General features: G+C 54.3%; 1 protein-coding gene across 2 annotated transcripts in view; it reads right to left on the bottom strand.

The window, feature by feature from the left end:
• Positions 1-24,934, bottom strand: part of KIF20A (kinesin family member 20A) — a 298,199-nt gene that overhangs the window by 205,729 nt on the left and 67,536 nt on the right. For both annotated transcript variants that reach the window (XM_069651561.1, XM_069651562.1), the window contains exon 4: positions 4,468-4,587. In XM_069651561.1, the coding sequence (XP_069507662.1) occupies positions 4,468-4,587 (120 nt within the window). The remainder of the gene's footprint in view (positions 1-4,467; positions 4,588-24,934) is intronic.

The following is a 24,934-nucleotide window of genomic DNA, read 5'->3' as shown; positions in this document are numbered from 1 at the left end:
TCATTAAAGAGTTCCGTGAGAAAGGGTGACAGTTGATCGGTGAAGGTCTTATAGAAGCCGGCCGTGTAACCGTCTTCACCCGGAGACTTCCCCAGTGTAAGCCGTTTGATCGCCTCTCGTGTTCGGTTATTGGACTATCAAGGAGTTCGGTCTCTGTGTGTTATTGTAGGCATAGTAATTGGGGACAGGTAGGAGGATATGTCAGAATGAGCCGAGAGCAGCTCGGCGGTATATAGGTTTTCGTAAAAGTTGGCAAAACACTCGGTTATTGAGTGGGGTGGGTGCATCGCAGGATTGGTGGGCTCTATTATCTCTCACCTTGCGCTCCTCCCTCCTTTCCCTGAGCCTGGCGGCTAAGAGTGCATCAGCCTTGCCCCCCTTCTCATAATATGTCTGTTTCAGGAATTGCAATTTCCGCACCACCTGGCCGTGTTCTAACAGCCGTAGTTCCTCTCTTTTACGATGGGCCATGTCTAGTTTGGTGGAGTCCACCGTTGTTTCGTCTCTTAGTTCCGCCTCCAGCTGGTGTATTTCATTACGGAGCTTGTTTTCTACAATCTTACGCTCTCTCTTTTTAGAGGAGCCCTCGCGTATTAATATGCCTCTCCAAGTGGCCTTCCCCGCTTCCCAAATCACTTGTTTGGAGACCTCCCCGTTGTCATTCGTCTTGAAGTATTCTTTGATCTCGGTCTCCATTTCATTTCTGAACACCGCGTCGGTCCAGAGGGACTCATTGCAGCGCCAGGATCCCCCAGCGACAGGTAGGTCAGCCCAGTTGACGTCTGCTAGCACCATGTCATGGTCTGACCATGTTATCGGGACAATACTTGTGGACCTTGCAAGGTCAGGCACGAGGAATATATAGTCTATGTGTGAAAATGTGCGATGGGGGTTCGAGTAAAAGGTGAAGCCCCCTTCGTCAGGATGTTGTGTTCTCCACACATCCCGTAGATCGTATAGCTCCATCATGACGGCGAATTCAGTACGGTCCCTCTATGCTGGGTCCGCGTGTCGGGGTTGCCTGGCCTCCAGTCTACGGATGGGTCCACCCACTGGTTAAAGTCGCCTCCTATGAAGAGGTGGCCTGCAGTTTCCAGTACTATTTTGGGAATCGTTTTCTGAAGGAATACAGCTTGTCCGCTATTAGGTGAGTATATTGTAGCGATTGTGACCTGAACTCTTGTGATTTTCCCCACTATCAGGAGGGCTCGTCCACTCACATCCGACCAGGTCTTCTCTAGTTCAAAGACAACTCCCTTCTTGATGAGAATTCCGACCCCTCCTTTCCTGAGCGGGCCAGAGCCCCAGAATTCCATACCTCCCCGATTCCCCAGAACCGTCCGCTCCTCCCCTCTCGCAAATTTCGTCTCTTGAAGGAGGAGAATGTCAATGTCAGATCTTCGGAATTCTCTGTGCACCAGCGACCTCTTAGTAGGGGAATTCAATCCCTTCACATTGATAGTCCCAATTCTGAGGAGACCCTTGCCCTTAGGCTTCTCATGTGATGCCATCAGCGGTTTGCAGTCTAGGATCCTTCACCACCAGCAGCCAGAGACAAGTGGATACCCTGTGCCATCTTGACTGTGATACTTTGGAGCAAACGTAGTGTTATCTGTACATTTCCCAAGTGTCCGTTACCTCTCTCCCCTTTCCCCCCCATGTTCCACCATAGTTGATGGTGCTCGCTTGAGCTTACGAACAGGGGGTGCTGCATAGGCAGCTGTTGACGGCGTCCGGGACAGACTGGATGGGAGTATGCAGTCCGTCGGCGGACCATCAGTAGGGACCGTTGACCTACGGTCCCGATCAGATGTACCATCGCAACTTAAGGCTGAGCCCCCATCTCCTTCTCCCTTCCCCCAAACATTATGCAGTTTCAACAATAGTAACAACAAACATGTGAAAGTTTCAACGTTACGTGCGGTTCTCAGGTCATCCCGCAGGAGTTCACGTCGCCTCCCATTTCCGTGGGGGTGCCCTGCCCGCAGCGGCACCAAAGTGGGGGATTTCGCCATGTCGCACCCTCCGCGGGAGACAACGCCTCGTGTTTTAGGTATGACTGTAGCCGGCACGAATCTGACGCAGCTTCTCTTGCTTAATCATGGTCGGGGGTGTTGTTGGGGAGTCTACATTTTCTCGATCCCTTTACCCTCTTGCGCCTGGGGCCCTGGAGCTCCCACTGCGATCCCGGTCGTCCGTCATTGCAACCTTCTTTGCCCCGCGGGTCCGTACCGAGGAGGTCGACGATGGAATCTTTGATTTCATCTTCAGAGCGTAGGACTATTTTCCTGCTGCCATGCTCGAAGGTGAGTGAGAAAGGGTATCCCCATCTGTACCTTATGCCCTGGTCCTTAAGCCATTTCGTCAGGGGGCTGCAAAGGCGTCTCAGGGCTAATGTTAGCGAGGATAAGTCTTGAAAGATGGCGATTTGAGCGCCTCCCATTTGTGAGCGGGCCTCCAGACCTGGCCTTCTCAAGAATTCTGGTTTTGTCTTGATATCGATGAAATTTGGCCAGGACAGACTGTGGGCCGCCGGGCGGCCCACCAGCTCTATGTATGCGTTCCGTTTTAGGATCATCGATGTCTTCATCGGCGGTCAATATTCTAATGATGTCGTAGGTGGTGTCTTTGAGGTCTTTTTCAGTTTCACCTCCACGTTCCGGAATACCAAAAAAGCGGAGGTTATTCCTCCTCTCCCTGTTTTCTAAGTCATCCATCTTGAGCCTCGCCCTCCACCTCCCTTTTTTTGACGTTTCGGATCCGTACGTCCATATGGGCTTCAAGGGTATCAATCGAAGCCTGGTTATTGAGGTTGGCTCCCATGTTTTTTATTTCATTCAATAGTGTGGCAATGTCTCCTTTGGTGGCAGCGGCACCTGCTTCCGATGGGTCCGTGGCCATTGCACTTGTAGATCCGCAAGGCGGGAGGGACGGTTCGTAGGCAAATCTGGCTAGTTTGTGGCGTAGGTCCATGCGACGAAATTCGGGTAGAGGAGGCACACGCCCCTGAGTAGGGGGCCCTACCCTCTATGAGGATACGCGGGTTGCAGGGTCAGTATTGTCCTCGATCTTCAGCACTTCGTGTGATATGGGTCAACTCCTCGATTCAGCTCCGCAGGGGGATCATTGGTGTCCCCAACGCGGGCTAAGTGTGGTTCAGGAGTGTGCGTGGGCAGAGGGGCTGCACTGTAATTGGTGTGAGGCCAGCAGACCACCTTTGTTCCTCCGACGTAGTGTGTTGTGCAGGGAGCGTATGGCCCAGGCAGGCAGGAGACGGAAAGCCAGGGTGACACTGTGGAGATCAGCGTCTCCTCAAAACCGCATTATGCAATGTGTCCTCCAATCCACGTGGTGTCCAATGTCCTTCTCCCCTCACAGCATTCAGGGGGGGGGTCGTGTGCAGTGCCGCTGCAGGAGGGAGCAGCCAGAACAGAGGTCCCTAGGACGCTGCGGGATCTCACGCTGGCCCAACGCGGGTTGGCGTAGGAGGATGCCTCTTCCCCTCCGGTGCAGCGGGAGACAGCAAGTCCTGCAGCGGGTTAAGCCGTGGACCCCCGGAACAGGATGCAACACCTCGTGAGGCCAATGCGCCGCCTGGTTCGGGTAGCACAAAGCCCCCGGGGTACAGTTCACCGCATGAGCTCCGCGGCAGGGATGGGGGTCGCAGGCCCTGGCACCGCGGAGTTTCGCGTAGAAGTCCCTCACTCACCCCGTGCAGCCACCCGATATCGTTGGGAGTCATTGGGCTCGCCGCCTCTCTCGAGCGAGGGATCACCACCACAGGCCTGGGGCACAGATGTTCACCGCGGGTAACGCCTGTCTGACGGGCCACGCAACGCCAGGGTTCGCGCTTTCCGTGGCACAGCGGATAGGCACTTCTGGAACTACCGAGTTCTCTGTCAAAACAGGCCCGATTTGTGTCAGGTTTTTTCTCAGCTGCGGGGTAGGGTCCGTTCAGGTCACAGAATCTCGAACTTTTGTTGGGGAGGGGGGGGGGTTCATCAGCGGGGGCTCATACCGATTATCGTGACCGCAGGGACGGAGCTCACACGGGAGTGATACTCATCCGTGCGCCCCCTGGTGACCAGTCCAATATTCTCGCGAATGCAAATTTTGAGGCCGGTTATAGGAAGTTATGGATAGGTCTCATACATTAGCGAGCTAGAGACTACTGTTTTGAAAAGATCACAAAGCAATTATTTCATAATCATGACAGTATTTGTAAAGAAAATGGGTGTAGAGTGCATATGGAGGTCAATATGCAGCAGTTTTGTAAGCGATGACTGAACATCCATGAAGTGCTCCACGTCTCTTTGGTAGAAGATTTCACTTATTCACACAAAGAACAGTCCCCCCCCACTAGGGAGAAGAGGCTAGTTCAAATACCATATTATGAGGACTAGCAGGAGTGAGCACAAAAAACGTACAGAAGACAGACGGACAAACATGCTGACTTTCAGCTGGTACCTGGGAGAAGGTGAATCGCTGGACACCTTGCCCGATGCCACGTTCGCTGTTCTTCATGGTCATAGAGTCCTTGGGTGCTCGCAATAGCAGGGATTCTACATCTTCAATAGAGACACAGGCCTGAAAGCATGGAGCACAGTTTAAGATTCAGCAATCATGGATATACATTTTGTGATCAGACAATGTAACAGCATAATGTGCAGCTACCCCCCTCCCCGGTTAACCTCAGTACATCTGCATATTAGAGGTAGGTCGCATTTTAGGACAGTGATAAAGTGAATATTCAAATGGCACCAAGTTTTGCTTACAAGCTTCTATCACTTAAACGTGAACATCCATGACATTTGAAATTGGAGATAAACGACCCTCCGGGAACAATTCTTTTTAAATGATGTTGCAGGTTGTTTGTGATCTACATTTTATGTACGCCACCATGCTCCATTGCCATTGTGGTGTGCATCTCAAAGGTGCCAAGTTAAAAACAGGGTATCCACAAAGTCACACCCAAATTCTCTCAAGGGATAACTTAACAGTGCAGTCGGGCATCACTCTTCAGATGCGATTAGCTGGTATCCAAGTACAATTAATCCCAAAAACACCAAGTACACATTACATACAGTAAACAAACATATGCACATTTATAGTAGTCAAATAAGTCCTTATGAACATACACCACAAGACAATAGAATATAAATCCGTAAAGGGATGTAGCACAGGCTCCAATTCACACTGGGACACACAACATGGGAGTCTAACCCAACCACTGAGTACTAAGCCTATGCATGTCCCAACAGGAAGGAAAAGGATTGGAACAGGTCAAACGGAACAAGCCGTTACCTCAGTTACGCAACTTGGCCTGAAGAGGTCCCAGTTCGCCTTTAGGAAAAAGGTATGAACAAGGTAACGACTAATGATTAGTAAACACTTAATACAGAGTGAACTACAATTAAACCTGGAATTTGGGGGCCCAATTAACAGGACAAACATGAGGATAACCCACAAGACAAAGACTCGGCAACAGGCACATGGAAGAACCAAACCTTCCATGTCACTTCCATGTCACTGCAAAGGACAGGTACAAGAAATGGTCCCACGACTGGTGTCAACAGGACGTCCCCAAAACTGGCTAACAGCAAGCCTCCACCTCACCCAATTTCCAGACCAGGAAGACTGTTCAGGAGATTTCTCACAGCCCTCTGGTCCGATCCAAAAGATGGAGCAGATCCCTCTATACTACCAGCTGCGGCAGAACAGTCTTGCTTAACTCATGAGGGAGTAAGAAAGGCAGTGAATTATAGTTAATACTCTGTTACCCCCAAAGAATAGACCACATACGTATACCAAATAAATAAACTTAAAAAAAAATCCGACATAAAAGGCCAGTTAAGGCCCTACCCAAGTCTCAGAAAATGTGAGCCCCTGTGAATCAAGGGAAGTCTCTCTCGAAGTCTTCTATTTCCAGATGGCTCTCCGGCTGCATCATGCACTGCAACCGGTTGGCTAACCGACCGCTGCCAGGACGTCCGAGAGCCCATTTGACAGGAGCGATTGCTGCTACTACGGCGTTCCTATCTGGTGTGCCCCCTGCTGGACATCTGCAGGGCTGTTACGTGGAGGTCGACGCACACCTTCACGAGATTCTACTGCGTCGATCGGGATTCCAGGGAGGAGTCCAGGGTCAGCCAAGCAGTGCTGCGCAACCTGTTCGCTTAAGGTGAGCATGGTGAGTAGGTAAGAGATGCTTAATGTTGAGCCTTTTGCCACCCCCCGTGGTTGTGCATGTGTGTACTGCTATGTATTCTTATATTCATGAGCATGTGAATCCATGCCAGACCCCATCCTGGATAAGGAACAAGTTACTTACCTGTAACTGTTCTCCAGCATGGGTCTGGCATGGATTCACATGCGAACCCTCCCGCCTACCCCTCTGCGGTTCTTCACTTGGTCATACTGCCACTTCACGTGCTACCAAATCTGAAGGTGGCTGCCAGAGGCGGTGCTTAGGGAGATGGCAGTCATTGGCTGTGGTCAGTATGACGCAGAGATCAGCGATTGGTTACTACTACGAAAGTCAGATCAGAAACTAAACTGATACTGATTTTTCTTTACCGAGGATTCCCAGCCTGACGGGGAATATTCATGAGCATGCGAGTCCATGCCAGGCCCCATGCTGGAGAAGATGCTTTGAGTTTCCGTCCCTCCCAACAGGACTCGGCGAATAGATTTGATCTGGAAGGGAAAGACGCCATGCAGGCTGACCACACCCGAGCAGCATTAAGAGGTGGATGCCTGTAGCGGACTCGGCCGAGATGGAAAAAGACCCCTCTAGTGCCAAGAACTGAGCAGGATAGCTGAAGACGAGTACCAGGAAGACTCGACCGACAAAAGCCCCCTCCTCTGAGTCATTTGTGGACGCAGAGTAAATTTAAAATCAGGAACGCTTGGTAGGGGAATCTATTGCTACTGGTTGGGCAAACAGGAGACTCGAAATTGCTGGAAAGTTTTCATGCAAACAATTTTGAGGTACCATAGGTGTCATACCACACAAAGCTCAAGCAGAGCACACCTGGCGACCGGATATGTGCCCTGTGCGGAGAGCCCTGTGATACATCAAGTGATGTATCGATTGAAGCCCGGATTTTGTATCCTATCTTTCATTCACCTCCTTAAAACCCTTTGCTTCCTCTTACCTTTTAGTATTCTCTCCAACCCCCGCTTTTCCTTTCCTACCTCCCCGTCTCTCTTCTTTGTCTCCACTCTATCCTTCCCTATGTCCTGTATGTTTCTCACCCTCCTCTATTCCTTCCTTCTCCCTACCCCCTCTGCCTGCTCTCATACTTCTACCCTCACCTTTCCTCCCACCCTCTATCTCTTCTCTCTCCTTGAACCTTCCCTTCTCTTCTTCCCCTTCCATAATGTACATTTTTTGTACTGCCTTCTGGTTTAATTCAATTGTTATGTAATGCTTGCTGTATATTGTTGGATCCTCTTGTGAAGCATTTTGGATTAAAACTCTATATAAATTCAATAAAATACAAAAATACAAATAACCTACCCCCCCCCACTTATCAAAATCCATTCAGACTTTACGAAAACATTTGTATCTAGATCTCAGATCTTTTTGCAAACCTTTGTGTAGATTTGTCAAATGGCACCACATTTACAAGCCTTTACAATATTTTGGGACCCCCCCCCTCTAATTTTGCCCCCTCTTGACAAAATCACTTTGAGGGGTGGGCCACTTTTTTTTGGGTGACCGGGCCCATTTCTTGTCCCAGTCCGACCCTGCCAGTGGTCAACTGCCTTCCAAGCCAAAAGCCTCGCCTTTTATGCAGGTTTCTCCCATTCATTCCAGCATAGCTGCCAGTCAAACCGCAAGGTGGCTGTCCTTGCCCGACAGCCTGCTGGCCAATCACCTTTGGGTGCATTCCTGTAACCAAGGGAATTAAGCAAAGGGAGTTTTGGGCACCTCCCTCACTTCCTGCCCCCGCCAGACATACTGGGGCCAGAGGCAGGCTTCACTTGTGGATCCCACCAAAGAAAACGAACAAAGGGACCAAACCTGGTTTAGTGCGCAGAGTAAATCTCAAGGACCACCTTTCCACAAAGAAATGGTGAAAAAAGAAGACCAGGGCCATTTCGACAAAAATGGCACCATTGGGTGCTTTACTGCAGCTGCGAAGGCAGCCTGCGGTAAAAGCACACCCTGGTAGTTAAAATTAAACCACTGCCACAAGCCATTCATCGGGCAAGAGTAACAAAAATAGGGGATACCAAGTAACCCCTCCAGCAACCTATAGTAAGATTGTGTGCAGTTGTATGTTCTTTCATCGCCAGAACTGTAAACGCCTCCAATTTAAACGTGTACATAATTACGAAAAAATGTACATCGAATAAAGTTTTTGGGAGGGTTTGGGGGTACCCCCACCTATTTTTACCTGTTGCCTACCCCCCCCCCCCAACCCCTTATCTGCCCTTTCCCACCCCCCCTAAAAATTTCAATGTACATTTTCGTAACATTTACTGTGTGTGCTGGGTCTAGAAAGTTAAAATGAAAGTAAAGTCAATTTCACTTCACTGCTCTTGCAAATAGTAGTTTATCCAGGAGAAGGTATTTAAACCTTTGGGAAACCAGAAAGACCTGTGCCACTGCACTGAAGGTGCTGTGTGGCACAATGTAAAAGATGCCTATGGAGTTTGTCGGACTCCACAAAAAAAAAATAATAAAAAAGCAGTGCTCAAGTCAAAGCAAAAAGACGAGCAAGTGGGGGGAAAAAAGGATCTCACTCTCTCCAAGTAAAAAAAAGTAAGTCCTCAAAATCCAGCAAAGGTGCTGGGGGTCTCTAAGGTAGAGAGGAATTAGCACATTTCTGAGAACTCTCCCTAACATATACAGTAATTGTATTTAGTACAACAGACTATTTTTTGAAGGAAACAATTGGCTAGTCAAAAAGTAGCAGAGGGTAAGGTTCTAGAGGCAGTGTCTTCGCACACGAAGGCTATTAAAGGCCAATTTGCAACTCTAGCTAAAAGGCAGTTTGGAGAGGGCTCGTGTGGATACGGTCAGTCCCTAGATAAGGATACTTAGAATAACACAACTTGGGAGACCCTGTTCAATTACTCGAAAAAGGGACACAAGCAGCAGCTGGGCACCCTGGACACCTATGCGCACTCCAACGCTCTGGAGCGACTTCTTGAAGACTTAAGCAATACCTTTTCTCCCCAAAGTACCTTGAAGAAATGTTCGTAGCTGGATTCTCCTATATGTGGCTGCGCTGGACCAGACCTCCAGATTCCGTGGTTTGGTGATGAAAGGCAGGACAAGGAACAAGTTACTTACCTGTAACTGTTGTTCTCCAGCATGGGTCTGGCATGGATTCACATGCTCATGAATATTCCCCGTCGTCAGGCTGGGAATCCTCGGTAAAGAAAAAACCAGTATCAGTTTCGTTTCTGATCTGTCTTTCGTAGTAATAACCAATCACTGGTCTCTGCGTCATACTGACCACAGCCAATGACTGCCCTCTACCTAAGCACCGCCTCTGGCAGCCATCTTCAGATTTGGAAGCACGTGAAGTGGCAGTATGACCAAGTGAAGAGCCGCAGAGGGGTAGGCGGGAGGGTTCGCATGTGAATCCATGCCAGACCCATGCTGGAGAACAACAGTTACAGGTAAGTAACTTGTTCCTTCTCCAGCATGGGGTCTGGCATGGATTCACATGCTCATGAATAAAGAATACATAGCAGTACACACATGCACAACCACGGGAGGTGGCAAAGGCTCAACATTAAGCATCACATCAACTCAACATTAAGCATCTTACCTCCTCACCAGGCTCACCTCAGGCGAACAGGTTGCGCAGCACTGCTTGGCCGACCCTGGACTCCCCCCTGGAATCCCGGTCGACGCAGTAGAATTTCGTGAAGGTGTGCGTCGACCTCCACGTAGCAGCCCTGCATATGTCCAGCAGGGGCACACCAGATAGGAACGCCGTGGTAGCTGCGATCGCTCTGGTGGAATGGGCTCTCGGACGGCCAGGCAGCGGTCGGTTTGCCAACCGGTGACAGCACATGATACAGCCGGAGAGCCATCTGGAGATGGAAGCCTTCGAGAGAGCCTTCCCCTGATTGACAGGTCCAAAGTTCACAAAGAGTTGTGACGTCTTCCGAAAACCCTTCGTGCGGTCTACGTAGAACTTCAGCGCTCTAGCTACATCCAGCGAGTGCAAAGTCCTCTCAGCCGGCGACGAAGGCGACGGGAAGAACACAGGTAACACCAAGGGTTCGTTGAGATGGAAGTCCGACGGTACCTTGGGCATGAAGGAGGGGTGCGTCCTGAGCACTACCCTCGTGTCGTGGAAAGTCAAGTACGGGGCCTTGCAGGAAAGGGCCTGGATCTCTCCCACTCGTCGTGCGGAGGTGATGGCCACAAGAAACGCTGTTTTCCACGATAGAAACTTCAACGGGGCCGAGTGCAGAGGCTCGAACGGAGGTCCCATGAGCTTGGTCAGCACCACGTTGAGCTCCCACTCCGGGGCCGGAGCCTTCACCGGCGGGAACGATCTGAACAGTCCCTTCATGAACTCTTTCACCAGACGATGAGACCACAAGGACGTCCGGCCCGTGGTTCTGGTGTATCGGGAGATCGCAGCAAGATGAATCTTGGTGGACGCATGTGCCAGACCAGCTTTGGCCAGCGTCAGCAGGTACGGCAGTACTTGGGGAGCCGTAATCCGTAGAGGGTTAATCTTCTGTGCGTGGCACCAGACAGAGAACCTCTTCCATTTGTGTCCGTAGCATTTAAGAGTCGAGGACGCCCTGGCCTTTGCAAGAACCTCTCTGCAATCGGCCGGTATGTCGTATCCTCCAAACTCTAGTGCTGCAGGAGCCAGGCCTGCAAGTTCAGCGACTTCGGGTCGTGGTGGAGGATGGCGCCTCCTTCCCTGGAGAGTAGATCCGCGTCCGCCGGCAGCATGATCGGCGGGGACGCTGACAAGTCCAGAAGGTCCGGGAACCATATCTGCCTCGGCCACGCAGGTGCGACGAGGATCATCCTGCACCGTGACCTCTTGAGCTGGTTGACGAGCCGGATTAGCAGAGGCAAGGGAGGGAACGCGTAGAGGAACAGGCCCTCCCAGGGGAACGAGAAAGCATCGCCCATGCTCCTCGCCTGGGGAAACCTGCTGGCGAACCTCCGGCACTTGGTGTTCGTCGCCGTCGCGAACAGGTCGATCTGGGGTGTGCCCCACCGTCGGAAGAGGCGATCCACCAGATCCTGCCGTAGTTCCCACTCGTGGCACGAGCGCAGCTCCCTGCTGAGTGAGTCGGCGATGGTGATTTTTTTATCCCTGCCAGATGAAACGGCACCAGAAAAATCCCTTGGGCGACGGCCCAATGCCACAGGTCCTGCGCCTCCTTGGACAGCGCTGGGGACCTGGTTCCGCCCTGTTTCCTGATGTAAAACATGGTGGTGGTGTTGTCGGTGAAGATCCTCACCACCTTGCCCTTGAGGGACGGAAGGAAGGACCTGAGGGCCCAAAACACTGCACGGAGCTCCAGGACGTTGATATGTAGGGACTTCTCCGTCGGGAGCCAGAGTCCCCTTGCGTGCAGATTTTCGGTGTGCGCTCCCCACCCTTCCAGGGAGGCATCCGTGGTCACAGTCTCCTGGTGGGCTGGGGTCTGGAAGTCCATGCCCGCCGTCAGATGCGCGCGGGTGCCCCACCACCGTATCGCTCGTCGGAAACTCTCGTCGAGCTTGATCCTTTCCTCGAAGCTGCCCGTCGTCTGGATCCAGCGCGCATCCAGGAATTCTTGCAACGGGCGCATCCGGAGCCTGCACATGGGAATGAGGTAGATGCAGGAAGACATCCCGAGGAGGGACTTGATGGACCTCACTTTGGCCGCGTCGGCCACCAACATCCGTTGCACCTTGCCCAAGATGGACCTGGTCCTCTCCTCCGACGGGGAGGCCAGAAGGGACACTGTGTCGAGCCTCGCTCCCAGAAACAGTGCGACTTGCGCGGGCACCAGGTGGGATTTGGCGTAGTTCACGGAGAATCCCAGGTCCGTAAGGAGTTGGACGGTCCTTGCCGTGTGGACCACGGCGAGCTCCCTCGTCTTGGCGCGGATGAGCCAGTCGTCCAGGTAGGGGTAGACGTGGATCCCCTCGCGGCGCAGCTGCGCCGCCACCGGTTCAAGGCACTTGGTGAATACCCTGGGTGCCGACCGTAGTCCGAAGGGAAGGGCTTTGAACTGGTAATGACGCCCTTGGACCACGAATCTGAGGAATTATCTCGAGTAGACTCCGGAGCCCCGAAGCCTCTTTGGGACGAGTTCGATGGCGCCCTTTCTGAGCATCGCCTTTACCTCCAGGAGAAGTTGAGGGACGTGAAGTTCTTTCCTGGCCACGGGGGGGACGCGCGGGCACCTTCTTTGAAATTCGAGCGCGTGGCCCCGGGCCAGGGCGTCCAGCACCCAACGGTCGGTGGAGATGGACTCCCACACGCTGACGAAGCCCGCCAGCCGGCCTCCCACCGGGGTGCTTCGGTGGGGGCCCGACCCCACGGCCGGTTCAATCCTGCTTGGACGCGGCCTTGCCGCCTTGACCTCCTTGGCGACGACGGCGGGGTCCGCTAGACTTGCCTCGTCCTCTGTAGGCCTCTTGCGACGACGAGCGGGCCGCTTGACGGTAGGAAGCGAAACCGCCGCCGGAACCTTTGGAGGCGCCCTTGCCTCCGCCGCTCCGAAAGGGCGTCCGTCGTTGCAGGACTCCAAGGGCCCGGGCCGTCTCAGTATCCGCCTTGATGGCCTGAAGGGAATCGTCCACTGTCTTGCCAAACAGGTTGTTCCCGTCGAAGGGCATGTCCAGGACTCTGGTCTGGACGTCCTGCCGGAAGTCCGTAGCTTTGAGCCATCCACGACGTCGAAGGCAAACACCGTTGCCCAGCTGGCGGAATCCAGTGTCGGCGATGTCCGTCGCCACGGTGATGGCGTGGTCCGAGGCCACCTCACCTTCCTGCAGGATCTCAAGGGCCTCCGCCCTCTTGTCGTCCGGCAGAAAATCCAGCAGGGGAGCCATCTTGTACCAGAGCTCCCTGTCGTAGCGGGCCACGATAGCCAAGGCGTTGGCCGCTTTAATCGTCGTCGCTGCCGACGAGATGACTCTACGCCCCATAGTATCCAATTTCTTTCCCTCGCCGTCCGGCGGGGAAGTCGATGTGGAGGCCGCACCCCCCCCCCGCTTTCTTCCTGGCTGCCGCGGAGACGACGGAGTCCGGGGTAGGCTGCGCCTGGAGGCATAGGGGGGCCGTGTCCGGGACCCGGTACTTTTTCTCGTACCGATCTCTTCTAGCTGGCGTCGTGGAAGGGTTCTTGAGGAGGGAAAGGCCCTCATCCCAAATGTCGTCCAACAGAGGCACTGCGAGGACCGTCTTCCTCTTGGCCTCGCGCCGCTGATAAAGGAAGCCTTCCTTTTTCTTCTCCTCAGGCGAGAGTTGGAAAAGCTCGGAAGCCCTGGAGATCATGGAGTGGAAAGATCCGATCTCGTCGGGCGAAGAGGCCCTGGTGGGAGGCGACGACGGAAAGTCCTCGTCGTCCGTACCCGTCGCTGCCGTGTCAGTCCCCGTATCATCCCCTCGGGTGGACGGGGAGGAGGGCTGGAAGGGGCGCGACGGTTGAAAAGGAGGTGGTGGATGGATCCTTCTTTTCTTGGTAGGGGGAACACCAGAAGGTCCCGGTTCTGGATCCCCCGACGGGAGAGGTTCCTCCGTCGGTAACGGTAGCCTCGTCCTTATCTCGGAGCATAAGGACTGTATGGCCAACAAAATGGCCGCCGAGTTGTCTTGCGGCGCTGGCAGAGGGGAACCCGACGGGAGAGCAGGGGCCCCGTCGGTATCCTCGACGATGTCGTCGTCGTCACCTGCGTCGGGGTCCATTCCGACGGGCTGGCCTTCTTCCACGCCTAGGCCGTGGCTTAAGACCTCGATCAGCTCCTCTTCTGAGGTTGAGGCCGACTCTACGACGACGCCCTGCCCCCCCTTCTTCCCCACGGAGGGTTTCACGGGGGTCCTATCGATGGGCACAAAGGAAGACTCCCTCCGAGGAGGCAGGGAGATTCTGGGCCCTGAGGTCGCCACCACTGGTGCAGCCACCACAGGCTGAGCCAGGGCCGCCGCGACCGTTTCGATAGAGGGCTTGGTCGGATGGATCAAGGCCTTCACCACCTTAGGTGCGCTCACCGCCTTATCCTTGAGGGAGGGGGCACTGCCACGCTCCTCCTCTGCCTTAGAGCTCGACCGGGGCCTCTCCAGGAGCTTCGCCGGGTGCTCGGCCTTCCTCTTACCCGACCCAGAGCGTTGGCTCGTGGTTGATGGTGCCGGGGAGGGTGCGCCCTGCCTGGCGCCCGTAGAGCCCGACCGTTCGGCGCTCCCGGTGCCAGCGGACTAGCGGTGCTTGGCCTTATGTTGGGCCCCCGTCGCCGGGGCGCCCTCAAAGGTCTTAGAAGACCGCTCGGATTTCTTCTTCTCGCCAGACGGGCTCTTACCCTCCAGCCAGTTGGCGAGACGTTGATGGCGGTCCTTCATGGTCCGTTCCGACATGTTGCCGCAAAACGCACAGTCCTTCTCCACGTGCGTCTTGTCCTCATGAAGGCAGTAAAGGCAGAAAGAGTGTTCGTCCTCCTTGAAGACGTTCTGCAGCTGGCATCCAGGGCAGACCCTGAACAGCTTTCCGGGCGTCGAGCTTCCCTTCTCCTGGGCCATCTCCGAGACAGGGCCTGAGAAGCTTCTGGAGTCCTCCGAAGTGTAGCTCGACGAAATCTTCACCCTTGAGGGGCACAGATGAATCCGACACGGGTCCCCGTTGATCGGATGTAGGATCGGTGGAGCTTGAGGCTCTTTTGACCGAAAGAATCGAAGTTTTTGTAAAAAGCGCGAAAAAAATAGCACTAACGCTCGAGAGCAATAGCACGAGGATCCCAACACATGAACGTGCGGTAAAAATCTGAAGATGGCTGCCAGAGGCGGTGCTTAGGTAGAGGGCAGTCATTGGCTGTGGTCAGTATGACGCAGAGACCAGTGATTGGTTATTACTACGAAAGACAGATCAGAAACGAAACTGATACTGGTTTTTTCTTTACCGAGGATTCCCAGCCTGACGACGGGGAATATTCATGAGCATGTGAATCCATGCCAGACCTCATGCTGGAGAATGTACTGATCTCAGCAGCAATCTCGAGGGAGAACCTCTGGCATGGATTTCCTCAGCTTCTCTGGTTAGTGTGCGGTTTTGGCGTCTTTTCTGCAGCACCAACAAAGGACACAATTCGCCCGGTCAATCTTCTTCGATTCCTGCACTCTACTGAGGGGACTTGGTTGAGTCCGATTGTGTCTCAGCAAAGACTTGGATGTATTCGGCCATGGCAAGGCGATGCACTATTATTGGGTCAGAGGTCTCCTGATATTCGCAGTCAGCAGCACTGGAATACCACAGCACCTCAGGAGATGGCTCAGATTGTAGTCTGTCTCATGGCTGGTTGGTCCCGCCACCCAAAAGGGAAGGAGTCGTCCTCTTCTGGGTTCCTCCGTCGTACATAAAACTGGGTCAGGACAGCAGTGGTCACTTCACAGTGTTGCAAAGGGTCTGCAGGCGGCTCTGGTTGTCTTCTTCGGTCGCTTGCCTTTCACCTCAGGAAGCTCACCATTTATTCAGTTTCAGCACACTCCCATCTGCAATCTCCCTCGCCAGTTTACAGAAAGGGGCGGGTGGCTGTCCAATAAGGACAGCCAGTCCCCCAGTGGGAGCTGGTTCAACTCAGGCACACAAAGAACAGGGGAGTGAAAAACTCCTCCCCCCACTTCCTGGCCATGCATTCTGGAACCTAGGCGGTGACACCCAAGATCTGAAAGGAGAACCCAAAGGGTTCCCAGCAACACTGCCAAAAAGGAGCTGTGTGCTGCAAAAGTAAAATACAAATGTCAAAAGAGCTATGGAGGAAAGTAGACTCCATAGAAAGAGTAAAACGCAGAGAACAGAGTTCCAAAGGATAGAGCCCATAAGAATGAAGGAGTTGAAAAAAGGCTCCACTCATTCAGGATATAAGGAAGATGGTGCATAAGTCCAGCAAAAAGTGCTGGGGAAGAGGCGATGAAGCATTCAAATGATAAATCTTCCTAACAGTTACAAATGCAATGGGCTGGTGGCTGTGGATATTTTTCTATTATGTTTTGATCTTCACTCATGCACTTTTGCATTTTACCGCATGCAATAAAGGGTACAATATACCCCAAAATGGCTGTGCCATGAAATTGCTGCCAGACCTCTGGCCAGGTTTTCCTTTAGCCTTCTTCCTGCCCCCACCCTGTGGTCTGGAATGGCCATATATGGTATGGAAAGCTTCAGCTTTCCCAGTGATGCGGCTTGGTGTGTGTGTTTGGCCAGACGTTGGGCTAGGGCTGCCTAGTCCCTTTCCAGATCCATGTCACATGGTGTCTGCTACTGGGAAGAATGTGTGGCCAGTGGCCGTCCATGAGTGGATAGCCACTTCTAGTTTGAATGGTGCAGTTCCTCATTGGTGGACCTGGGCATGCTTCCAGTCCAGATCCTGGTGAAGCCCTGCTCATTATTCCTTCTCTCAAGAAGTCCCTTGTCAGTGCTCCAACACCTGAACTGGTGGGAACAATCTGTCCAGACCCCTGCCTGCTGATCCTTCCTAAGAGTTTCTGGACTCACCCAGCAGACTGACAAGCTCTCTCCGGGGCTACTTCGCTGCACCATGAGAGTTCAGCCTTGGAACTCGGCCAATCTTCAACTTGTAGGATGAGACATCTTCGCCTGCAGTTGCTGCCTTCATGGCTGAAGGAGCCGTGCATGGCTTTGTTCTCGCCACAAGGATTAGGAACAAGTTACTTACCTGTAACTGTTCTCCAGCATGGGTCTGGCATGGATTCACATGCTCATGAATATTCGCCGTCGTCAGGCTGGGAATCCTCGGTAAAGAAAAAACCAGTATCAGTTTCGTTTCTGATCTGTCTTTCGTAGTAGTAACCAATCACTGGTCTCTGCGTCATACTGACCACAGCCAATGACTGCCCTCTACCTAAGCACCGCCTCTGGCAGCCATCTTCAGATTTGGAAGCACGTGAAGTGGCAGTATGACCAAGTGAAGAGCCGCAGAGGGGTAGGCGGGAGGGTTCGCATGTGAATCCATGCCAGACCCATGCTGGAGAACAACAGTTACAGGTAAGTAACTTGTTCCTTCTCCAGCATGGGGTCTGGCATGGATTCACATGCTCATGAATAAAGAATACATAGCAGTACACACATGCACAACCACGGGAGGTGGCAAAGGCTCAACATTAAGCATTACATCAAACTCAACATTAAGCATCTTACCTCCTCACCAGGCTCACCTCAGGCGAACAGGTTGCCCAGCACTGCTTGGCCGACCCTGGACTCCTCCCTGGAATCCCGATCGACGCAGTAGAATTTCGTGACGGTGTGCGTCGACCTCCACGTAGCAGCCCTGCATATGTCCAGCAGGGACACACCAGAAAGGAACGCCGTGGTAGCTGCGATCGCTCTGGTGGAATGGGCTCTCGGACGGCCAGGCAGCGGTCGGTTTGCCAACCGATGACAGTACATGATGCAGCCGGAGAGCCATCTGGAAATGGAAGCCTTCGAGAGAGCCTTCCCCCGATTGACAGGTCCAAAGTTCACAAAGAGTTGTGACGTCTTCCGAAAACACTTCGTGCGGTCCACATAGAACTTCAGCGCTCTAGCCACATCCAGCGAGTGCAAAGTCCTCTCAGCCGGCGACAAAGGCGACGGGAAGAACACAGGCAACACCAAGGGTTCGTTGAGATGGAAGTCCGACGGTACCTTGGGCATGAAGGAGGGGTGCGTCCTGAGCACTACCCTTGTGTCGTGAAAAGTCAAGTACGGGGCCTTGCAGGAAAGGGCCTGGATCTCTCCCACCCGTCGTGCGGAGGTGATGGCCACAAGAAACGCTGTTTTCCACGACAGAAACTTCAACGGGGCCGAGTGCAGAGGCTCGAACGGAGGTCCCATGAGCTTGGTCAGCACCACGTTGAGCTCCCACGCCGGGGCCGGAGCCTTCACCGGCGGGAACGATCTGAACAGTCCCTTCATGAACTCTTTCACCAGACGATGAGACCACAAGGACGTCCGCCCCGTGGTTCTGGTGTATCGGGAGATCGCAGCAAGATGAATCTTGATGGACGCGTGTGCCAGTCCAGCTTTGGCCAGCGTCAGCAGGTACGGCAGTACCTGGGGAGCCGTAATCTGTAGAGGGTTAATCTTCTGTGCGTGGCACCAGACAGAGAACCTCTTCCATTTGTGTCCGTAGCATTTAAGAGTCGAGGATGCCCTGGCCTTTGCAAGAACCTCTCTGCAATCGGCCGGTATGTCGTATCCTCCAAACTCTAGCGCTGCAGGAGCCAGGCCTGCAAGTTCAGCGATTTCGGGTCGTGGTGGAGGATGGCACCTCCTTCCCTGGAGAGTAGATCCGCGTCCACTGGCAGCTTGATCGGCGGGGACGCTGACAAGTCCAGAAGGTCCGGGAACCATATCTGCCTCGGCCACGCAGGTGCTACGAGGATCATCCTGCACCGTGACCTCTTGAGCTGGTTGACGAGCCGGATTAGCAGTGGCAAAGGAGGGAACGCGTAGAGGAACAGGCCCTCCCAGGGGAACGAGAAAGCATCGCCCATGCTCCTCGCCTGGGGAAACCTGCTGGCGAACCTCCGGCACTTGGAGTTCGTCGCCATCGCGAACAGGTCGATCTGGGGTGTGCCCCACCGTCGAAAGAGGCGGTCCACTAGATCCTGTCGTAGTTCCCACTCGTGGCACGAGCGCAGCTCCCTGCTGAGAGAGTCGGTGATGGTGTTTTTTATCCCTGCCAGATGAAACGGCACCAGAAACATCCTTTGGGCGACGGCCCAATGCCACAGGTCCTGCGCCTCCTTGGACAGTGCTGGGGACCTGGTTCCGCCCTGTTTCCTGATGTAAAACATGGTGGTGGTGTTGTCGGTGAAGATCCTCACCACCTTGCCCTTGAGGGACGGAAGGAAGGACCTGAGGGCCCAGAACACTGCACGGAGCTCCAGGACGTTGATATGGAGGGACTTCTCCGTCGGGAGCCAAAGGCCTCTCGCGTGTAGATTTTCGGTGTGCGCTCCCCACCCTTCCAGGGAGGCATCCGTGGTCACCGTCTCCTGGTGGTCTGGGGTCTGGAAGTCCATGCCCGCCGTCAGATGCGCGCGGGTGCCCCACCACCAGACCGCGCGGCGGAAACTCTCGTCGAGTGTGATCCTCTCCTCGAAGCCGCCAGTCGTTTGGATCCAGCGCGCGTCCAGGAACTCCTGCAACGGGCGCATCCGGAGCCTGCACATGGGAATGAGGTAGATGCAAGAAGACATCATTCCGAGGAGGGACTTGATGGACCTCACCTTGGCCGCGTCGGAAGCTAACATCCGCTGTACCTTGCCCAGGATGGACCTGGTCCTTTCCTCCGACGGGGAGGCCCGAAGGGACACTGTCGAGCTTCGCTCCCAGAAACAGTGCGTTTTGCGCGGGTACCAGGTGGGACTTGGCGTAGTTCACAGAGAATCCCAGGTCCGTGAGAAGTTGGACGGTCCTTGCCGTGTGCTCCACGGCGAGCTCCCTCGTCTTGGCCCGGATGAGCCAGTCGTCCAGGTAGGGGTAGACGTGGATCCCCTCGCGGCGCAGCTGCGCCGCCACCGGTGCAAGGCACTTGGTGAATACCCTGGGTGCCGACCGTAGTCCGAAGGGGAGGGCTTCGAACTGGTAGTGACGCCTTTGGACCACAAACCTGAGGAATTTTCGGTGCCCCTTTAGGATGGGAATATGGAAGTAGGCATCCTCCAAATCCAACGACGACAGGAAGTCTCCTTCCTCCAGCTGACCCAGGGCGTGCTGGAGGGTGACCATCCGGAACTTCTGCGCCTTGATGAATTTGTTCAGACGTCGCAGGTCTAGGATGGGGCGCCATCCTCCCGTCTTCTTCTTCACGAGGAAGTATCTCGAGTAAACTCCGGAGCCCCGAAGCCTCTTTGGGACGAGTTCGATGGCGCCCTTCCTGAGCATCGCCCTTACCTCCAGGAGAAACTGAGGGACGTGAAGCTCTTTTCTGGCCACGGGGGGGACGCGCGGGCACCTTCTTTGAAACTCGAGCGCGTGGCCCCGGGCTAAGGCGTCCAGCACCCAACCGTCGGTGGAGATGGACTCCCACACGCTGACGAAGCTCGCCAGCCGGCCTCCCACCGGGGTGCATCGGTGGGGGCCCGACCCCACGGTCGGTTCAATCCTGTTTCGACGAGGCTTTGCCGCCTTGACCTCCTTGGCGACGACGGCGGGGTCCGCCAGACTTGCCACGTCCTCTGTAGGCCTCCTGAGACGATGAGCGGGCCGCTTGACGGTAGGTGGAGAAACCGCCGCCGGAACCTTTCGAAGCGCCCTTGCCTCCGCTGCTCCGAAAGGGCGTCCGTCGTTGCTGCAGAACCCCAAGGGCCCGGGCCGTCTCAGTGTCCGCTTTAATGTCCTGGAGGGAATCGTCCACTGTTTTCCCAAACAGGTTGTTCCCGTCGAACGGCATGTCCAGGACTCTGGTCTGTACGTCTTGACGGAAGTCCGTAGCCTTGAGCCATCCACGCCGCCTAAGGCACACGCCGTTGCCCAACTGGCGAAACCCAGTGTCGGCGATGTCCGTCGCAATAGTGATGGCGTGGTCCGACGCCACCTCACCTTCCTGTAGGATCTCCAGGGCATCCGCCCTCTTGTCGTCCGGTAGGAAGTCCAGCAGGGGAGCCAGCTTGTACCATAGCTCCCTGTCGTAGCGGGCCACGATAGCCAAGGCGTTGGCCGCTTTAATCGTCGTCGCTGCAGACGAGATGACCCTGCGTCCCATAGTGTCCAATTTCTTTCCCTCGCCGTCCGGTGGGGAAGTTGATGTGGAGGCCGCACCCCCCCCCCCTGCTTTCTTCCTGGCCGCCGCGGAGACGACGGAGTCCGGGGTAGGCTGCGCCCGGAGGCACAGGGGGGCCGCGTCCGGGACCCGGTACTTCTTCTCGTACCGGTCTCTTCTAGCTGGCATAGTGGAAGGGTTCTTGAGGAGGGCGAGGCCCTCATCCCAAATGTCGTCCAGTAGAGGCACCGCGAGGACCGTCTTCCTCTCGGCCTTGCGCCGTTGATAAAGGAATCCTTCCTTTTTCTTCTCCTCAGGGCAGAGTTGGAAAAGCTCTGATGCCCTGGCGATCATGGAGTAGAACGAACCAATCTCGTCGGGTGGAGAAGCCCTGGTGGGAGGTGACGACGGTAGATCCTCGTCGTATACCTCGTCGTCCGTACCCGTCGCTGCCGTGTCAGTCCCCGTCTCATCCCCTCGGGTGGACGGGGAGGAGGGCTCGACGGTGCGCGACAGCTGAAGAAGAGGAGGGTGAATCCTTCTCTTGGGCGGGGGAACGCCAGAAGGTCCCGGTTCAGGATCCCCCGACGGGAGAGGTTCCTCCGTCGGCAACGGTAGTCTCGTCCTTATCTCTGTGCATAAGGACTGTATACCCAACAAAATGGCCGCCGAGTTGTCTTGCGGCGCTGGCAGAGGGGACCCCGACGGGCGATCAGTGGCCCCGTCAGCACCCTCGACGACGTCGTCGTCGTCACCCACGTCGGGATCCATCCCGACGGGCCGGTCTTCTTCCACGCCAAGGCCGTGGCTTAAGACCTCGATCAGCTCTTCCTCCGAGGTTGAAGCCAAATCTACGACGACGCCCTGCCCCCCCCCCTTTTTCTTCCCCGCCGGGGATTTCACGGGGGTCCTATCGATGGGCACAAAGGACTCCCCCCTCCGAGGTGGCAGGGAGACTGAGCCCCGAGGTCGCCACCACTGGTGTAGCCTCCACAGGCTGAGCCAGGGTCGCCGCGACAGTATCGATAGAGGGCTTGGCCGGATGGATTAAGGCCTTCACCACCTTAGGTGCGCTCACCGCCTTATCCTTGGGGGGGGGGGGGGGGAGAAACACTGCCTCGCTCCCCCTCCGATGGGGCCTTCGAGCTCGACCGGGGCCTCTCCAGGAGCTTCGCCGGGTGCTCGCCCTTCCTCTTACCCGACCCAGAGGCTCGTAGATGAAGGTGCCGGGGAGGGTGCGCCCTGTCTGGCGCCCGTAGAGCCCGACCGTTCGGCGCTCCCGGTGCCAGCGGACTCGCGGTGCTTGGCCTTGTCTTGGACCCCCGTCGCCGGGGCGTCCTCAAAGGTCTTAGAAGACCGCTCGGATTTCTTCCTCTTCTTCTCGCCTGACGGGCTCTTCCCTTCCAGCCAGTTGGCGAGACGTTGATGGCGGTCCTTCATGGTCCGCTCCGACATATTGCCGCAAGACGCACAGTTCTTCTCCACGTGCGTCTTGTCCTCATGTAGGCAGTAGAGACAAAAGGAGTGTTCGTCCTCATTAAAGACGTTCTGCAGCTGGCATCCAGGGCAGACCCTGAACAGCTTTCCGGGCGTCGAGCTTCCCTTCTCCTGGGCCATGTCCGGGCCTGAGAAGCTTCTGGAGTCCTCCAAAGCGTAGCTCGACGAAATCTTCACCCTTGAGGGGCGCAGACGAATCCGACACGGGTCCCCATTGATCAGATGGAGTCGGTGGAGCTTGAGGCTCCTTTGACCGAAAAAACGAAGTTTTTGAGCAAAAAACGTGAAAAATAGCACTAACGCTCGAGAGCAATAGCACGAGGATCCCAACACATGAACGTGCGGTAAAAATCTGAAGATGGCTGCCAGAGGCGGTGCTTAGGTAGAGGGCAGTCATTGGCTGTGGTCAGTATGACGCAGAGACCAGTGATTGGTTACTACTACGAAAGACAGATCAGAAACGAAACTGATACTGATTTTATCTTTACCGAGGATTCCCAGCCTGACGACGGGGAATATTCATGAGCATGTGAATCCATGCCAGACCCCATGCTGGAGAACCTGACATCACCGAAGTGCAGCGGTCAACTCTGCAACCCGCCTTCTTTGCATCCTGGAGGTCGCCTGCTCTCTGGAAGTCTTCACCCTACTGTGCCAAGTGTGTCCAGTCTCCAGTACAACCCAATCAGTGTCCGGAACCGCTGACTACCCGGATCTAAGTCTAACACCGAAAGGGACATCTACACTTGTGCTCCCTGGACACCCTGCTAGACTGACCAGCTTTCTCCTGGGCTCTCTGGATATAGACATTGCTGTTCTGCGTTAATCCTCTGCGACTTGTCAACTTGCACAACAGGACGCCTGTCCTGCAGTTCCAGCCTACATTCAGTTTCAATCTACCCGACTGAAGAAAACCGTGAAGGGTGTTGCTCCTTTGTTCCCACCACAAGGAATGCCCATTGCCAGCTGACTTGCAACTCCCACTAAAACTTACTGCTAGGATAGATTACCCCCCCGCCTCTGCTTTTCCACCATAGATCTCAATGGCACACCTTACATTTTGCTATTGTCTTAAACCTTTCCTGACTTTTGCAGGTTAAGAGAAGCCTTTGTGCTTCACTTACCTAGCTAAAGGTCTTCTTTTTTGGGGGCACGGATCAGTCCCGGTGGCTATCGGTGCAGGAGAAATTAGTTATCAATTGTAAAGTTCTTTGTCCATTTTTCCTGCACACATCGCCTTCAATTAAGTAGACATTGTGTGTCTAACTTCGTTTTTGATAACTTTTTGTCTAATAGTAGGAGGTGTCAAGGATGGACTGGTGGTAGTGGACACTTTATGGTTTTCATATTCATGACCTTTTGCATTTTACTGCTTAAGGCCATTTAGAGTAGCATATCTCGAGAATGGCTCTGCCATCAGATTTTCACCTGTCCTTTGGCCATCTTGTAGTTTGCCTTACTACCTACCCTGCCGGGTCAAATTTTGCATACATGGTAAGCTCCAGCTTTCATGGGTAAAGTGGTGGACTGTGTGTGGCAGGGTGTTGGGACTGGGTCTTGGGTGCTCAGCTCACATCCAAGTCAGAATGCATCGGTTGCCTGGCAGATGCAGCAGCGAGAGGCCCTGGAGAGCCCTGCTATGTTTTAATGATGCAGATCCTGGGGCAACTCCGGCCCAGATCGTCGATTAAGAGGACTCCTGAAGTCATTCCACAGACCATTGTTGAAGGAAAGACCCATAAGGGGGAAAGAGTACCCTGCTGATGACCCAGATTTCATCAGTGGAAGCTAGCCAGCAGCAATTGCATCAGATGCAGTCTCAGGCAGATATCCTGAAGATCTTAATCCGCGCTTCAACCACTGGACAAGTGGGAAGAACAAGTCCGAACTCTAATCAACGATCCAGTGCTCAGAACATCCTGGGGTAATCCTGTGGGCTAGTCAGATGTCCTCCTGGGCTACTTCGCACCCACAGTCGCCATATGTTGAGCCATGAGACTCCACAGATCCTCAGTTTATGGACCAAGAAGCATTCCCTCTATGAAGAGGGTCCTTGCAGTACAAGTTTATTTCTGCCACAAGTGTGACTTCACCATTGTCTTCAAGTGGCCCTCGCTGCAAACCATCTGCACAGTGTCCTGAAGTCCCCTGTGGCAGTTGCCAGAGCTGTGATCCAAAAGGGTGGTGTGTCCAGCTGTCCAGAAGCCAAAGCCGGTCCATATGAGCACAGAACCGCTAACTAGCCGTACCCAAATACCCACACCTGAAGGGACCTCTGAGCCTGCAACCCCAGGGCTTCCTCAAACAGAAGCAAGGTACAAATTCAGAAGGACCGGCTATTTCAGGAACTCCTACTCTGGTTCTCGAATGAACCAGATTACAGGGGGTGAGAAAACACTGGTTTTGCAACCCTCCTCCCCTCGTCTCCATAGGGTTGTATGGGTGTAAAGTTCTAACCCCATCTCTGCCCTGCCTAGCTTTGGACTGTGTGGTTCCAAGATAGCTGGATTGGGAGAGGGTCTGAAA

The sequence above is a fragment of the Ambystoma mexicanum genome, chromosome 3p (genome assembly GCF_040938575.1).
Source record: "Ambystoma mexicanum isolate Mex_15411 chromosome 3p, UKY_AmexF1_1, whole genome shotgun sequence".
Lineage (NCBI taxonomy): Eukaryota > Metazoa > Chordata > Amphibia > Caudata > Ambystomatidae > Ambystoma > Ambystoma mexicanum.
This window is presented reverse-complemented; position numbering and strand designations above follow the sequence as displayed.